Below are 12669 nucleotides of genomic sequence, written 5' to 3'. Positions count from 1 at the left end.
TACAGCCCCCAGCTAAAACCCCTCCAACGCATCATCAAGGATCTACAACCCATCCTGGACAATGATCCCACACTTTCACAGGCCTTGGGTGGCAGGCCAGTCCTTGCCCACAGACAACCTGTCAACCTGAAACATATTCTCACCAGTAACTGCACACCGCACCATAATAACTCTAGCTCAGGAACCAATCCATGCAACAAACCTCGATGCCAACTCTGCCCACATATCTACACCAGCGACACCATCACAGGACCTAACCAGATCAGCCACACCATCACTGGTTCATTCACCTGCACATCCACCAATGTAATATACACCATCATATGCCAGCAATGCCCCTCTGCTATGTACATCGGCGAAACTGGACAGTCTCTACGGAAAAGGATAAATGGACACAAATCAGACATTAGGAATGGCAATACACAAAAACTTGTAGGAGAGCACTTCAACCTCCCTGGCCACACTATAGCAGACCTTAAGGTGGCCATCCTGCAGCAAAAAAACTTCAGGACCAGACTTCAAAGAGAAACTGCTGAGCTTCAGTTCATCTGCAAATTTGACACCATCAGCTCAGGATTGAACAAAGACTGTGAATGGCTTGCCAATTACAGAACCAGTTTCTCCTCTCTTGGTTTTCACACCTCAATTGCTAGAACAGGGCCTCATCCTCCCTGATTGAACTGACCTCGTTATCTCTAGCTTGCTTGCTAGCATATATATATACCTGCCCCTGGAAATTTCCATTACATGCATCTGAGGAAGTGGGTATTCACCCACGAAAGCTCATGCTCCAAAACGTCTGTTAGTCTATAAGGTGCCACAGGATTCTTTGCTGCTTTTACAGATCCAGACTAACACGGCTACCCCTCTGATACATCAGTGATTCTGAAGATCATATTCTTAATTCTATTATATCAGCATAAATTCTAAGGAACTTTAGTGAAGGCAAAATTCCTCCAAATTCACACCAGTGGAACTGAGATCAGTCTCTGATTCTGAATTTGGCCTGAAGTTAAAAATGTTCATAAAGTGCACCTTGTAGGGGGCAGTTGTCCTTTCTGTAACTTTTATTATTCTGTTTCTAGAAGGCAAAAGCAAAAGGGGTGTCCTACCCCAATGTAAACCAAAGAGCATAATGTTCAGCTGACATGTTAGATCTATTCAGATTTCTCTCTGTCTGTCTGTGGTGTTTATAGAGTACCCACACTAGTAATAGCTGGGCACCAGATGTGTGACCCCCAATAATTTGGATTTTATCCAGTTAACAAAGCCACACACACAAACTAGTAATCATATGGGTCTATTTTGATTCCCACATATGGAAACAATGCTGCCCTTTAAAAACCCAATATCTCATTACTACTGTCTCTTTAAAAGTGGGTGGGACAGGTACTTACACACTGCACAAGATCCTGTACCTCAGGTCTGACCTAAATACAGAAATTGCAGTGGTTTAACTAAAAGAAGAGCTTTTAAATTTACCAATGCAGGCTAAACCAGTTATAAACCAGGTTTTAATCAAATGAAGTGTGTCCACACAGGGGTTTGCACTGGTTTAACTAAACCCGTTTAAAAACATGCCTTTAAACCAGAGCAACTTTGCACATAGACCAAGCCTAAAGTCCTGCACACACTCCATGGGCCCCCACTGCTTTCCTTCCATGGGAGGAAGGGAGCCCCACAGCTGCTCTGAAAGGCTCTCCTGATAGGAATCTCAGGGAATGCTCCAGCTCATAAAATTGTCAGCATTCAAGCATTTGTGCTTTTCTTTTCTGTGTGGAGAAACAACTTAAGGCTCTGTTGTCCATTTTCTACCCAAGAACCTAATCAAAGTTCAGAGGCCAGTTGAGGGCAGAAACTGATGATGGAGTCTGGTATTTTCTTTGATGCAAATTTGCTTATTTACAAGCAACAGACAAGGTCCTGCTCTTCCAAATGCAGGATGAACCAGAAACAAAAGAATAGTTTCTTAGCTTACAGCCCCAAGCATCTCTAGCCAACATCAGCTCTAAAAAGCTCTTCTCTACTTTTTCCAGGGTCATACACCATGCTTTCAGGCTGTTGCTTTCATGCTTCTTGCCACATAGTCTGTCTCTGCTCTGTGTCTGTATCCCAGCTTGTCTATTTCACATACTCATCTGCTCAGAACTATTATCCAGTGGATACTTCCCCCCAGTGCTTAATTTGCACCAGGGCCATGCTCTGGCACCACTAGGCTTGGCAGTTCATAGCCCCAGCACCTCTGGGCTTGCTGCATCAGTTTTGAATGTAAAAAAATTGCTTGAGCCCCAGCACTTCTTTCATTACAAATTAAGCACTGCTTCCACCCAGCTGGGGCTAGTTTCTGGGCAGACTCGATTAGGCCTTGTTTTAGGTGCCCTCATCCCACCAGTCTTAATTGTCTCCAAGAAGGGTGGTCTTGGGCATAAAGCATAGGACTGGAGTCAGGCAGGCTGGGTGGGGCTCCAGGTCACCTCAGTGCCTCATGGGAGTTGTAATTTGGAAGCATCATGGTCCTATTCTCCTCTATCGGATGGGCATCTCCCATGATGCACTGAGATGACAGCAAGAGGAGAGACCATGATGCATCATGAGAGATATAGTCTGGCCCATAGAAGAAACTAGCAACATGAGAAACCATGTCAGCATTTCTATGGGAGAAAAAATATTTTCTGACCATCTCCACTCTCACATTAGAGATGATCCCAGACCAAAATCCTCAGTCTGAGCCCCTGGAGACTAGGGAAATTTGGAGATGGATTCACAGCTGAATTTGTATCTCAGGCCCACCTCAGTCCCACATTAGTCTCCTCCCTCCCATATTAAGCACCCAAATATAGCTCCACCACTTGCACTGGAGATGATCTGCTAAAGCAGCAGGCTGGAAAGGAAGCTGCTTCATCTGAATTCAGAAGCTGAGGCTCAGCACTGAAATGTTTTCTGATTATTATTTATAGAGTACTGATATGCTGGCCCTTTAAGGGAGCCTACAGACTAAGTAAGGCCCTGGTTCTGGTTCAGCCTATAATTAAGATAATTTATTCATTTGTAGGCCAGGAACCATGTGACAATTGCTCCTCCCCTTTGTTTTGGACTTTTGTTATCTTCTTGTAGAAGACCTTGTAGTTTGGCCAGCAGGCTAAACCACATTAACTACTCAGTTGCTGAGGGGAAACTGAGGCAAGACTGTATCTGATGCTGGACCAGGTAATTAAGCAATTGCACAACATGCCCAATAGTATAAGGCACTTTACAAACAAGAAGACTGGTCCCTGCCCCAAACAGCTTACAATCTAAACAGACAATGTCCTGCTGAAGAAGCATGGAAAAGAAAGTGACTGGTGGCATTCAACACGTGTCCTGTTGGTCCCACCATTTTTGTCTAACTCCTTTTCAAACTAAATATTCCAGCATCCTTTTGTTAATGCTTCGTTGTAGGGAGAACTAAGAGTCATAGGCCTTTTGGAAGAAGTGTGTCTGAAGGAAGGGTGAAGGAGGAGAACAGGGAAGTGCAGATGGAGAAAAGCATGAGGGAGCTAACTTTTCAGAAAGACAAGAGAGAGAGGAGCAGAGAGATGCAGAAACTAAACAACATGGCCTTGAAGGTGAGGACTCAAAGTGCTGAGGTCCCAGGGAGCCCTGGGTGACAGGTATCTGAGAGTACACTATGATCTAGTATGAGATAATATTGGTTTTACCTGGGACAATATGACACAGGCCTCTCCTGTCAGAATAGTAGTGAAGTAACATTGCCCCGTCCGTCCTCTTTTCCACACGAAATGATGGTGCATTCATTTCCTAAGGAAGAAGACGAGAGAACCCAGTACACCTGCATAGTCACCTGTCCTACAGATGTCATCGAGCTAAGCTGATTTACAACAGTTGAGGGTCTGGCCCACTATTTCAGCAATTACTTCAAAGACATAAAGACTTATCAGCAAACTGAAAACTGGCATAAAAAAAATCTAATCTGATGGACTCAGGCATTGTCTCTTGTTTGCTTGAGGGATTTTTGGTTTTGCACTCTGGGTATTTCTTCATGGGATTCTGGGGGAGGTTTGGCATGTTCCATCATTGCCATGCCATTTTAGTGAACACAAGAACCAGAAGTGGCCACAGGATATTTTGAACTCTCTCGCTTGTACCTGCAAATCTGCTGTTAGGCATTTAGGGGCAAATCCTTCCAACACATAGAAACACAGTCCTTTGGCAGAGGAACCACTGCAGTGCTGTTGTGAAGGGGCGAGGTATGCCTTGGGAAAGCAACATAGAGAGGGGTGTACAGCTCCCTTGGAGCTTCCAGGATTGCTACCTCCAGGGGGACTTGGGATGGATCAGAGTGGACACAAGAAGGGCAAAGTGGAGGATCTGGCGATGCCTCCAGTGTTCCTCCCCCTGTGGAGATGGGTTTGTAAAACTCTTTAGGGTGGAATAGCTTCAGATTTCCAATTCCACTGCCAGCACTTGAGCTGATGAGGAGAATTCCCCCTCTTCTTATAGGAGCAGGATGGCAGGGAGGGGATTTCCTCCATAAAGCACAGAACTAGAAAAATTGCCAGGGAGTGGAGCCTCTTTAATTTACATTCACAGAAAAAAGACAGTACCTGGTAGGACAATGCAAGGTAACTATGAAGGGCATCTAGATTCTCGATAAATTCAGTTAGATTCCCTCCCAAACTCCGTAGCATTCGATCATAGCCCGATATCTTACAGAAAGTAAAGAAATATTCTCCAAAAAGTTTCAGCACTGCGTCTTCTGACATATCTGTGTAAAAGATATTCGGATTTACAGCTGTGCAATGCTATCTAAACCCTGTGACCTGACCTAACCTTTAAGGTCTGAAACAGACTCAGGCAAATGGCCTAGGCCCCACAGGTGACCTATTACAAAAATTGTTGTGATATGGTGGGTAGAGCTGGGTGAAAATATTTTTGGCAACTAGTTTATTTGCTGACAATGCTGTTTTGGCCAACCCAAAGATATTTGCAAACTTATGTCGAGTTTGCCAAATCATTTAGATGGAACCAAAAATTGAAAAAAAAAATTCTAACTGGAGTCACAAAACAGATGGAGGAACAAGTGGTTGGCTTCTCTTTAGAAGCTATATGGCTTAATGTTGATTAAGCCATATGGTCAAGGCTGGTACTAAACAGAACTGTGGAGTCCCTAATTTCTAATAGTAAAACAGCTCTTTTGTGGATAAGAAAAACAGATAAGAGGTATCAGGCTGAAGTAATTTAAGACCATGTTGACTCTTGGGGTTAGTACCATGCTACAAATCCTACATCCCAATACAGCTGTCTGCAACAGCCATGCTTTAGACCAGGGATCGCAGTGAATTTTTCTATATTTAAAAAGAGAGAGAAAGAAATGACTCTCTTTTGGGACTGTAGTGTTCAGTAACCCACCATCTAGGCCCACCCTGTTTTATAACACCTCTTATCCAAACGCCAAGAGAATAATGTACCATATGATCTGTGTCTCATGACAACAAAGTTTGCAAAACTTGGATGTGTGAAAGACTCATATCTCGCCTCAAATTCATGTGGTGAGAACCTTGGGGTCACTGCTCTCATGAAGGTTTGGGCTGATGGGAGTAAAGCTTTGTGCTTAGAACTGAGAAACCAGTCGCCCTCTTTTCCCCAGTTATCCTCTCTCCCCTCCATCCCCAACAATGGCTTCTCTCTGGAGAAGCTACAGGGACATCTCCGAAGCCCTCTAATGTAAGCAGGAGGGTTGTACTGGGGTATTCTCTCCAGGAGGCTGGGGATGACAAGGGACCAGCTCTGGAGATTCCTGGAGTTCATTGATCTCCAGCCTCCAAGTGCATTTATGGGGACTAGGTCACTTCCTACTTCCACAAACAAATAGCAAGTTCAGTTTGGGAAGCCCTTTGTAAACAAACCACTGCAGATCTCTCTCAGCCCCAGCACAATGAAAAGCTCCACAGGTCTGGCAGCTCCCTGACTGGCTCCTAATACAGCTGCTCTGAGGAGCGCCCAGTGCTCTGAGACAATCAACTCCAAAGCGCTGCCAAATGCAGCAATGTACAGCAGGCAGGCTCAGTACAAAGGCTACCAGACTTGTGGGGCTCCTACCAACCCCAGCCAGGCACTCCAAAGGGAGGGGGCTGGGCCATGGACCAGAGCTAGCTGGGCAAGGAGGAAGCACCCGCTGCCTCATCCTTCTGGACCACGTATCTTGCACACTCTTCATGCTACGCAGCTGCCAGGAGATGTTGCATGAGCCCTACCAGAGCTTCCCCTTGAATAGCGCAGCTCCACGGCGCATCTAGTGGGGGGCGCATTGTGCTACTGCCGTGATCTGGCCTCTTGGCCAGCCAGGGACAGTGTCAGTGTGGAGAGTGCTAAGTAAGCAGTCAGTGCTCAATAAGCCAGTAATCAGGAAATGAGCAGTCCTTACCCAGTATTTTGCAGGCTTCTTGGATCAGCTTCAGGGTAATAACATCATCATACACAGTGTAAGTCATGAAGGTGTCTTGGACCTCTGCCTGTGTTCTGAAAAATACAGAAAATTAAGATTCATGATGATACAGAAGTGTACGGGGAGATTTTGGCAAACCAGTAAAGTGCCTGAACCCACTATGGCTTATTGCTAAAAGCAGCCAAGTCAGCAGGCCATAAAGTGACCATGTAGCAAACTCAGCTTGACCAAGGCAGGAGGGGAGGGGGTTTTGGGTGCCACAGAAAATGCAGCTTGACCCTGCACCGTTCCTGATAAGATTTGTGTTGAAGTTGCTGATGCATGTATTTTAGAAGAGCAGGATGTGCCCCTGGAAAGTCTATTGGAGCATCAAGGCTGCAAACTGAAAAAACCCACACTTTGTTCATTAATAATCAGAAGGAAATCTCTTGCTTGACCATTGGAGCTGCTTGCTTAACAAGTTTTCTTTAAGGGACAGGTCATTCTATTACTAAGGTATAAATAAGGGGGAAAAGTTTGAGGTAGGGGGACTCTTGTGGACTGGACTCTCCCTCTGGATGCACCTTGTGTTCCCCACCGGCAGATGGGCTGCTGCTGTGCCACTCGAGAGACACACTCAGCTTCAGTAATTATCGAGGGTTGGGGGTGTTTTACTAACCTGTTGTGGACGTATGTAAGTGCTTGAGACTAAGTAAAGTTTAGCTTTAAGTGAAAGCACTCTTGGGTTGTCCTGTTTGTGCCAGCCATCTATCGGTCGGACGGCCGTGTTTCCCCTGATTTATTTCCTGACACCACCTCACATAGAGTGAAAGTTACCAAGAGCTTTGAGTTGAAAGAACCCCGGGTAACAGAAGGGAAACCACTCAGACTGGTCACTGCCTGAAACCAATCCATCCATCAACAGAGCTGAATCCTGTGCAACTAGACCAGAGTTACTGAGAGAGCAGGTTCCAGCACATTCGAAATCTCCATATGGTTATGTGAGCAAGTCCCCAAGAAGAAATTGCAGCAGCAAAGCAGAAAGTCACTGAATGGTCCCAATTGTTCCTTGGTACGTGAGCCTAGAATTTCCTGGAGAGAGGTCTAAACAGAAACAGAGGGGAACCTGAATCCAAGGGAATAGTTCCTCTGTGCTGGCCATAAGAAGTCTGGTTTTTAAAACTTAAAAGTGGGTGGAAGAAGATAATCACATGGTCAGTGAGGAAGGAAACTGTATTAATGCTTAATATTTTAGAGAAGGGGCTTCACACCAGTTCATCCTAGGCCCTCTCCGCACCAGTGCAGAGCTAGATGCTAGTTCTCTAGGGTGGGAGGAAACAGGAGGAGAGGGCAATCCCTGGCCGCTCTGGTTCAGAAAACAATGCTGAAACCAACAAACAATTACTATATTCAGAATATCTTTGTAGCTACCATGATTAGGGACTGTTTGTATCGCAGTAGCAGCTGGTGGCCCTGAGTAAGATCAGGGCCTTGTTGTTCCGGGCACTGTATAAGCACATAGTAAGAGATAGTTCCTGGCCTGAAAACCTTGCAGCCTACATAGGCAAAGAGTGAGAAGAAGATAAAAATCCTGCTTATTTTAGAGGTGGGGAACACAGGCACAGAGTAAGAACAAGCTTTTCAGGAATTCTACACTTTTGGTGCCCAATTTAAAGACACTTCAAAGGGGCCTGATTTTCAGGTGTCTCAGGTGGCACACTGAAAATCGCTAGTGCCTTTTGGAAACTCTTGGCCTAAGTTCAGGGGCGGCTCTAGGTATTTTGCCGCCCCAAGCACGGCAGGCAGGCTGCCTTCAGCAGCTTGCCTGCGGGAGGTCCCCAGTCCCACGGATTTGGCAGCCTGCCTGCGGGAGGTCCGCCGAAGCTGAGGGACCAGTGGACCTCCCACAGGCATGCCACCAAAGGCAACCTGCCTGCCACTCTCGCGGCGACTGACAGACCGCCCCCGGTGGCTTGCCACCCCAGGCACGCGCTTGGCGTGCTGATGCCTGGAGCCGCCCCTACCTAAGTGATTTGACTATGGTCACATAAGAAGCCTCAGGTAGAGGGTGAGATTTGAACCTATGTCTGCTCAATCCTAGCCCACTATCTCACCCACACAACAAGCCTTTCTCTCTTAGGGAAAGCTCTCTGTGTAAAGAGGACCTAACATCACACCCCCTCCATAAATCAGCCAGTAGCAGCAGTCACTGGGAGTACCTTTCCAGGCCCTGAAGGAGAGCTCTGTGCAGTCTGAAAGCTCGTCTCTCTCTCTCTCAGAAGTTGATCAAGAAAAGCTATTACCTCACCTGCCTTGTCTTTCCAGTCATGATATCAGCCTGATTTGTATGATATGCACAGGACATTCAATGTTCTTCTCAACCCAGCCACCAAGGATTGGTTTAATTTGCGTTCCTGACTTTTACTGTTGGTTTAGTGAGCACCATACATGTGCTCAGCTCTGTGCAAACAATAGAGAAAGAGACAGTCCCTATCCTAATGGTCTTTCAGGCTTCTCCAGTGATTTATTTGGGATCATGGATTAGTGTTTGTGCTAGTTCCTCCCCCTTCTGCTCATTCTCCAGAGTGTTAAGCGTGTCTCCTGTCCTCTGTTCTGTGGACTGCTACACAGTAATCCACTACACTGGGAGATCTCTAGAGTAGTGTATCACTTCACAGGATGCATTAATATTATTGTATATGAGTCCTGTGTGGTGAACATTTAAAGCAAAACCATTTTAGTAGCTAATAGTAGAAAATTGGAGAACAGTCTGAATGACTTGGGTATTTCTGGCAGGCCTGCAGGCACAATGCAAGTAAATTCCAAATGATAAAACTATTATCAGCTCAACATAAAAGGAGTTGCCAGATTTAGACAATGATGTATGTGAGACCCAACATAAGCATGTGTGTGTGCTGAAGAGAGCCAAAAAAACTCTGCAAATGTCACAGTACACTCTGCTTTGCTAGAGCAGACATGATAGGCCAAGAAGCTGATTCTTGGATCTTTGTGCAAATTGTGATAGTTCAAACTTGCATCAAGAGCCCTGTCCATTATTTCAAATCACCTTCTGCTCCCAGTTACACCAGTGTAAATAACTCCAAATTTACACCCATGTAACTAGGTTAATTTGGCTGTGTGTCTCATCTTCATGTTAGGTTAAGCAGCACTTCAGGTCGATGTGAATGTTTTTCAAGGGAATGGAAGTGCATGCCATGCAAACCACCTAATAAACAACCACCTGATCTATCATTGCAGAAACTAGAAGTGTGAGAACTCACTATTAATTTTTCCACTAGTATAGGCATGTCTATGGTGCTCATTGCTGTTGTGTTTTATAATTTAGTACTCCTAATGAACAAGACCACTTCCAAAGACAAGGTAATGAGCTCTCTTAATAACACGCTGTAAAGCTTCTGAGTGTTTCCCCCCTATTATACATTTGTTCTTTGTGATCTCTTAGCACAACCATTTCTCCTAGCTATGAAATAGGGCTGTAGGGAGGTAACCTGCGTGAGATTTCTGTCATGGAGGCTTTCCCATTCATTCCACTGGGGAAGATGTGATCACCTCTCCCTAGTCACAAATATCCCAGCATCTGCTTAGACCTTGGGAGATCTGCTAGAGACCCAGCACAGGACCATTTGCATGGAGACCCTGTGTCTCTGCACTGGCTCCAAAAAGTCCTGGTTCCTCACTCCCTACCCTATGGCCACACAACTTTAGTTGCACAGCGCTACGAGGGTTGCCCCTGTCCACCACTGCCTCTGGCATCCTCTGCCACACAAAAGAGGAAAGGCTGTGGAAAGTCAATAAAACAACCCAAAAAGTGGCTCACTATAAGCTATTTAAGCTATAAAAAGGGGGGATATGATAGAGGTCTATAAAATCATGACTAGTGTGGAGAAAGTAAATAAGGAAGTGTTATTTACTCCTTCTCATAAAACAAGAACTAGGGGTCACCAAATGAAATTAATAGGCAGCAGGTTTAAAACTAACAAAAGGAAGTATTTTTTCACACAACACACAGTCAGTCTGTGGAACTCTTTGCCAGAGCATGTTGTGAAGGCTAAGACTATAACAGGCTTCAGAAAAGAACTAGATAAGTTCATGGAGGATAGATCCATCAATGGCTGTTAGCCAGGATGGGCAGGGTGATATGCTAGCCTGTTTGCCAGAAGCTGGGAATGGGTACTGGGGATGGATCACTTAATGATTACCTGTTCTGTTCATTCCCTCTGGGACACCTGGCATTGGCCACAGTCAGAAGACAAGATACTGGGCTAGATGGACCTTTGATCTGACCCAATATGGCCGTTCTTATGTTCTTATTTATTGTTGCCTAATCCAATAGGTAAAAAACCAAGTCTCATGTTTCCATTGAAATTACATGGGGCTAGTTTTACAATATGCGATAAATGACATTATGATACACTAGAAATGAATTACCAGAGGGAGAAGGTTAAGGTGGCAGAAGGTAAGAGCATTATGCTTCTCAGGGACAAATCGCTCGCTGGTGTAACTCCACTGGCATTAGTAAATAACATTTTAGATGAATTTGCCTTTCATGGGCTCTGTTCTGATTTATGCTGAACACCACTCCCTCAGCTGCTGCAGGGATGTAACTCAGCCCAGAATTTGGCACGCTAGGCTCATAATTAATTGTAGCAGTGAAACATAGAGCTGTGTGGGGCTGAATTGTATTTATAACGGTCAACAGGCCACAGTCAAATTTTAATCCTCTTTGGCGCCCATGATGGAAGCCCCAAGTCACCAGTACTGCGTTTTTTAAAGGATCAAATACTTACTTGAGTTTTTCCCATGTCTCGTCCCCAAATTTCTCTGTAACTAGAGATTTCAGGCAGGTATTGATAAATCCGTACTGTGGGAGAGAAGACATTAGCATTATGCCTAGTGGAATGTGGGAAAAGAGCCCTTAATGGGCTGGTTAAGTAAAATGAAAAGACAACCCCTTTGGGGAAACAATTATGTCTTTTCCCCATTTCTTGTTAAGTTTGTTTATTTAATAGCACTGTTCATTCCTTCCTTCATGCAAAACTCCCCGAGACTTGTTCTCTACACAGCAGTAGTTCTGGTTTCCATAGAGAAAACATATTAACTACGCTTTAAAGCCAGCATGCAATTAAGGATGGTTACAGAATGTTGTTTTCAGTTACTCTGAATTCTTTTGGCTCATGCATCACTGATATTGTTGAAAGATAGGTTAAAGTGGGAAATTAATGGTACTTATGTCAGCCTGAAGACTTGACTGAAAGACAAATATATTTTAGTAGTAAAACACAGTATAGTTTGTGTTTAAATCTGATTTGAGAAACTAGGTATTGAACATAAAAAAGAAGAGAAATGCTGAAAGACGCTTACCATGGTGCTGCTGTCTGCTCGCAGATTGTGCAAGGCAGGTGCCTAGGCTGTGCTGGAGTGAGGGAGTTGTTTCATTACACCACCAGCGAGAGTCTGTTTTTTTTTAACACATCAACTTGGACTGTATAGAGCCCATCGCACACAAAACAGAAAGATCCACAGGGAAATCAGAAACTAATCATTTACCCGGCCATGTATCTCTCCAAGCAGAGCTTAGCAGTACAGCGCAGAAAGTCCAGCACTGAGATAATCAGAGGAAAAGTGGGGTTTAGGCTGAGGTGGAAATGACTATTTTAATGTAAAATCGTTCAGCTGGTTCAGTCTCTCATGCAATGTGCTTGAACTACAGATTCAGAGTTTGTTGATCATTTGTTTAAGCCCTGTCCATATAGGGATCGGTGCTATCTGTCTTAGAACCTTAGAAACGCCTGTCACCCTAGTATCCGAGTGCCATGCGATAACCAAAGAGAGCAGTGAGTGTGTGCCTGTAAGGACAATATTTTCAGTCTCCCCTTATCCTGGTCCATGCTGGGTCTATTTGTTCCTTCAACTCTGTCTAGTCTCACCATATCAATAGAATGACTCCAGACTTCCACTGGCATAACAGAGATCTGAATCTAGGCCTTTAAATCATACTTGGATGTGTAATAACAAGTTTGAAATCCTACCCTGAGGAAAGAGATGAGTGACGAGATCTTATCACAAGAAAATGTCCATTGAAAATGCTGTGCTGCTATGTACAGGCAGCCCCTGTCAGATAATACAGTTTATGAATGATGAACAGATGCAGCCAGAGGTACTTTTGAGAATGTCACAGCAGCAGCATTTCTAATATTGGTGTGTCATTCCAAGAAGTGTTGCTT

General features: G+C 44.7%; 1 protein-coding gene across 1 annotated transcript in view; it reads right to left on the bottom strand.

Annotated features, from left to right (window-relative positions):
- LOC115652447 (guanylate cyclase soluble subunit beta-2-like) overlaps positions 1 to 11839 on the bottom strand; it is a 57191-nt gene extending 45352 nt beyond the window's left edge. Inside the window, exons 1-5 of the mRNA XM_030564463.1 lie at positions 11807 to 11839; positions 11233 to 11306; positions 6425 to 6519; positions 4605 to 4765; positions 3699 to 3798 (exon numbers count right to left, since the gene is read on the bottom strand). Coding sequence (XP_030420323.1) covers positions 3699 to 3798; positions 4605 to 4765; positions 6425 to 6519; positions 11233 to 11306; positions 11807 to 11809 — 433 coding nt within the window. The 5' untranslated portion in view covers positions 11810 to 11839. The remainder of the gene's footprint in view (positions 1 to 3698; positions 3799 to 4604; positions 4766 to 6424; positions 6520 to 11232; positions 11307 to 11806) is intronic.
- Positions 11840 to 12669: the final 830 nt, after the last annotated feature.

Source organism: Gopherus evgoodei, chromosome 1 (assembly GCF_007399415.2).
Source record: "Gopherus evgoodei ecotype Sinaloan lineage chromosome 1, rGopEvg1_v1.p, whole genome shotgun sequence".
NCBI classification, from domain to species: Eukaryota; Metazoa; Chordata; order Testudines; family Testudinidae; genus Gopherus; species Gopherus evgoodei.
The sequence above is the reverse complement of the archived record's forward strand: the minus strand, read 5'-3'. Positions and strand labels throughout refer to the sequence as shown.